The sequence below is a fragment of the Egretta garzetta genome, unplaced genomic scaffold (assembly GCF_000687185.1).
Source record: "Egretta garzetta isolate BGI_Z169 unplaced genomic scaffold, ASM68718v1 scaffold783, whole genome shotgun sequence".
Classification (NCBI taxonomy): Eukaryota; Metazoa; Chordata; class Aves; order Pelecaniformes; family Ardeidae; genus Egretta; species Egretta garzetta.
In genome coordinates, this window is record NW_009259187.1 from 58,978 (window position 1) to 63,999 (window position 5,022).

At 57.9% G+C, this 5,022-nt stretch overlaps 1 protein-coding gene across 1 annotated transcript in view; it reads left to right on the plus strand.

Moving 5' to 3' along the window:
- The window catches only part of BCORL1 (BCL6 corepressor like 1), a 22,956-nt gene that overhangs the window by 7,551 nt on the left and 10,383 nt on the right, over positions 1-5,022 (plus strand). Inside the window, 4 exon segments of the mRNA XM_035891298.1 lie at positions 1-1,608; positions 1,923-2,088; positions 2,312-2,392; positions 2,544-2,966. The exon segment at positions 1-1,608 is cut by the window's left edge and continues 56 nt beyond it. Coding sequence (XP_035747191.1) covers positions 1-1,608; positions 1,923-2,088; positions 2,312-2,392; positions 2,544-2,966 — 2,278 coding nt within the window.

Here is a 5,022-nt window from a genome sequence, read left to right on the forward strand (position 1 = left end):
CCTGCCACTTCGCTCTCTCCTCTGAAGTCCCCTCCGCAGCTAGAGCGTGAGATGGTCTCCTCTCCGGAGTGCAGCGAGATGCCTCTCGATCTCTCCTCCAAGTCCAATCGTCAGAAACTGCCTCCGCCCAGCCAACGCAAAACACCTCCTATGCCCATCCTCACGCCCGTGCACACCAGCGGCAAAGCGCTTCTCACCACCGTCCTCTCCAAGTCCCAGCGCACGGCCCAGACGACGGGCAGCAGTGTCACCTCCTGTCTCGGCACCACCCCTCCCTTGGTCATCTTCCCCGAGTTCCTGCGCAACGGCGAGCAGGGCTCCTGGGTGAAGAACACCACGCTCATCAGCACCATTCCAGGCACCTACGTCGGCGTTGCCAACCCGGTGCCTGCCTCGCTGCTGCTCAGCAAGGACCCCGGCGTGAGCTTCAGCAGGGACCCGCGCCACCTTCCCAAGCAGGAGCCTATTTCCATCATCGATCAGGGAGAGCCTCGCGGTGCTGGGGTTCCCTGTGGGAAGAAAGCCAACCAGGGCAGCGCAGAAGGACAGCAGGATCCTGCCAGGAGACTTCTTCATGGCAGAGTTGCTCCAGGAGCTCCTTTGTGTCAGGCCAAGGACATCTCCACCTGGAATCCCGGCCAAGGAAGTGTGTACCCGCGATGCCCTGTGAATGGAAAACCTTCCAATCCTCAGCTTCTGCCCCTTGGCTGGTCTCCTTATCATCAAACCCCCCTGCTTTCAATTGGCATCTCCACAGCAGGGCAGCTGCCCCCAAACCAGAACAGCTCCTGCAAGCCAGCTGGTGCGGGTGAGCTCGCGACGTTCCCGAGCGTGCCGTCCACAGAGTCCAGCACAGCCGCCCAGAGCCTGCCGGAGGCACTGCCCAGGCTCCCACCTCCGGAACGGGAAGCTGCAGCCAAGAGCAAGAGCTGCCGGGCCTTGCCCAAGCTCTACGAGGAGCCAGCTAATCCAGCCCCGGTGGATGCAGGTCCCTCTCTTCAGCCCAGTGCTTTGGACGTGAAAGGGGGGAAGGGGAAGCTGGACAACCCTCAGAAGAGTCAAGAGTGTGATCAACCAGAGGCTGACTCCAGTAAGGAGGGCAATGTACAGACTGAGGCTCCCCAGGGAGGCTGTAGCCTCAAACAGTTGGATGCAAAGCCTAAAAACCAAGTGTTAGCGGCATACTTGTCGCATGACCTGCCCGCGGCTGGGCAGCAGGGCCTGCGAATGATTTCAGAGGTGCCCACTGTGCCCACAGAGAGTCAGCGCAAGGAGCTGGGCTGCGAAGGCTCCCAGGAGCCGCCGGCCGCAGAGCCCCTCCAGTGCATGCGTCAAGTGGATCTGTGTAGGGTCAAGAAGGAGCGAGTGGAGTGCGACGTGTCGTTCACCTCTGTGACTTGCCTGCGAGCTGGGACGGCTCCCCAGGCCTTTGCCGAGGTCAAGCTCAAAGGAGCAGGCCAAATCAAGCAAGAGGGCAGCGTGCGCTGCAAGTCCAAGCGGCAGCATGATGGGGACGCCAGGCAGGCCCACAAGAGACTGAAGTGCCAAGCCCAGGACGGCGAGGAGTCCCCAAGCAAATCGGGGAGCCGGAGTATGCACGGCCGGAAGGTGGGTGGGACGGGCTGGGACTGCCGGGTTATGGCAGAGGTGAGCGGGTGAGGTTGGGGGTGAGGAGGGAGCTCTCGCAGGGGAGGGCAGCTGAGTGCACAGGGCTTTCCACCCGTGCTCTTTGGCATTGCCTGGCAGTGGATTAATGTACCCATGTCCTCAGGTTATCTAGAGGAAAAATGGATCTGGGGTGTCAGAAATGCTGGAGGGCACCAGCACGATGAGTGAGGGACAGTGTTCTTGTCCCTTCTCCTTTGCTACTCCAGCTCAGTCCGTCGGCAGCTCAAACTTCAGTCTGTGTCCTCCCTTCACAGTGGCGAAAACACCATGACAATCCGCATGAACTCAGCAAGCGAGAAGGCCGAACCGGCCTGGGATCAGTGAAGGATCACAACAGCCTCAGGGTAAAGCGTAAGCGCAGGAGGCCAGCGAAGACGGAGTTCCCATCACTGGCACACCGCGGGGACAGCCACGAGGAAGGTACTCGTGAATGGCAGCATGTTCTCGCGGGGTTGGGCTGATGCCCACGGAGCCGAACTGCCGCTCCCCTGAAGCTGAACGGCCTCTGGAGCTGGTGGCTTCCCATAGCGGGTTGGGATCCAAAGCAGAGCTGCAGCACCATGCTGGACTGCCCTTTGCAGGCCAGCAGACATGTGTGCGCAGATCTGTGGCGTGTTTTCTCAAGGCTCGGTTTTCCCCACAGGTTACCTTGAGAAGAAGCCCAAGAACAACTTTCGGGATTTCATTCCGGTGGTGCTGAGCAGCCGGACGCGCAGTCAGTCGGGTGAGTGGGTGCCGGGCGTGGGAGTCCTGGGTGGACTGCGAGCGTTTCCCTGTTTAGTTGGCCTTGTGCCTGTCTTCTGTCCTGCCTTGCAGGGTTTTTCTTGTAGATACTCTTGGCTTTTTTGTCAGCTAGAAATCCCGCTCTCTTGCAGGAAGCATCGCTGGCTCTTCTGCTGGTGTGACGGGAGAGTGTGATGTGACTGGTCAGGAGATTTTACCGTTGCTGGAGGAGGATCAGGAAGAAGAGGAGGAGGAAGAGGAGGAGGAGACATCCCTGAAACGTCGCAAGCTGCGAAAATCCCACAGGACATCACGGTATCACAGCCGCCGGGCCAGGGACAGGTCTCTGTCTGAGAGGAGCAGCTGTTACACGAGGAGGACCCGGGAGCTGCCCTGGAGAGTGGAATCACCCAGGCAGCTGTGGGAGCCCAACGAGGAGGAGGAAGATGACAGCCACATCAAAAGGAAGAAAAGGAGACGACAGAAAAGTCGGAAATACCAGACAGGGGAATATTTGACTGAGCGAGAGGAGGAGCGAGGGGGCTACCCCCACAGGAGACGAAAATCCAAAGCAGGTACAATCTGGGAAGGGGTTTCTGGTACCAGGCTGGGGATCAAGACAGGGTTTTTTTGTTTTGTTGCTTTTTTTGTTGTGTGTGGGATTTTGGGGGGCAGGTGTTGTTTGGGGGGGGTGTGTGTAATGATGAAACTCCACCACTATTAATAGCTTGATGTCCACAGCATGGGCCGCTTCAATTGATCGGCTCTTCTTTCAAAAATATTTACAGTAAATTTTGGAGGAGGAAACAGCAGCTTATGTGGCTAATTAGATACCGATCTTACCCTCAGATTAAGACAGAGGGCGTGGGAAAATGAGAATCAGACGAGGTAGCACAGTGAAATATTTCTGGACAAGCGCCGGCCCCTGGGAGTAGTGTTCAGCATTCCTGGCTAAAGTAGAGGGACATGCAGCCATCACAGTTCAACTGGGCTTCTTTATGCTTTGTCTTGCTTTGTTAAGGCAACTTGCAAGCTTGCACCAGGGAGCCCAAGGGCGAGAGGATTAACAAAGCTAGAGTGTCTGCAGGCGATGGAGAAATCCCCCTCTGTGGTTCGTATTGGCAGCTTTGCGAGGAGGAGAGCGCTGTGCCACCTGCCTGTGCCCTGCTTGCTGCTCTACCTCTGCTCTTGTGTTCTCTCCCATAACTGCCCAGACCGTGTGGTCAAAACCACATCTGTGACCTGTGTTTCCCTGAGGTGTAGCAGTCTCTGCGGTCCCTTCTCTCTGTGCAGGGGCGGTTTGTTGGACGTAAGGCTGGGGTTCATCCAGTGGTGCACCGGTGTCTCGGTGTGTGTGCTGACGGCTGGTAGCTCGTAGCTGTGTCTGAGCGTCCCATGGATAACTTCTGTCGGGGCTGCAGAAGAGCATGTCCGAGCCACAGTGTGGGGGGAAGCGCTTCTGCCAGCCCTCCGTACGCTTGGGCCTTCCTTGTGGAGGTGATGTAGTGGATACAGACCTGTTGCCTTCTGCCACATCGGGTGCTCAGATCGACAGTCCCCAGGAGAGGCTGAGATGCTGCTGAGGCGCTGTGAGGAGCAGCGGAGATGGCCGCTCTCCTGCTACCAGCTCATCTTCCAAGCTGCGCTTCTGCTCTGGCACAGTTTCACGCTATTGCTGCAGTGTCTGGGTGCCTCTGTGAGACCAGGAGTAAAGTTTCTGATGGGCTTCCTGGCGTCTTCGCAGTTCAAGGGCACTCTCAGACAATCTCCCACTGACGCCTGTTCCAAACGGAGCCTGAGAAGGAGGTTTGAGTGCAGCAGCAGTCAGGAGGGTTTTCTCCAGGAGGTTTACCACACGCCTTAAGAGTGTCTGTCTTCTGTCCAGAAGCCAGTTTCCCTCAGGGACTGCTTGCTCGGCCCTTGGATACGTGAGCTTCTGTATTTTGGATTCAGAAGTTGTGGCCTAGAGCCGTTGCTGGCTCTGGAGACGAGGACCTGGGCATTACAGTGGCACTGTAAGCTGGCTGGCAGCCAGAGGGACAGGGGGCCAGTCCATGTGTTTGGAGAAAGCAGACCCACTGTGGCCCGTACTGGCTACAGAATCTGCACCATCTTCGGGTGCGAGCCACAGCGATCTGCTGACAAACACCTGGCTCGCTGGGGCCGGATCCCCTCCAGGAGAGGGGTTAAGGCAAGCAGCCTTTGGCTGCTAATGCCACCTTGTCATCAAGTGCACCTAAGAGACAGCCGGGACGCCTAGGCTTCGGGGTGGGCCCTTGGGTGAAGGAGGCTATGCCCCTTTGATGGTGAAGGCAATGCCTGGACCCACTGGCAGTGTCTCCTCCCTCTGACCGGTACCACCTTGCTTTTGGGCAGAGCGCCTTGATCACCCGGACTGGCTGTTCCTCACTTACACAGTCACACCCTGGTGGTGTACCGCTGCTCAGCTGCCGTGGAGGTGCACGCCTTGGTGAGAGCACTGAGCCAGTGGTGTTCCTCTGTCATCTTTGGATACGGAAGAGAGTGAAAATAGGTGCAGATCCCTGCCAGAGACCTGTTGTTGGACCTCTGGGCTAGAGGAACCCTCTGTCCACCTCCCCTCTGTGCTCGGAAGCGCGATGGGGTCGCTGT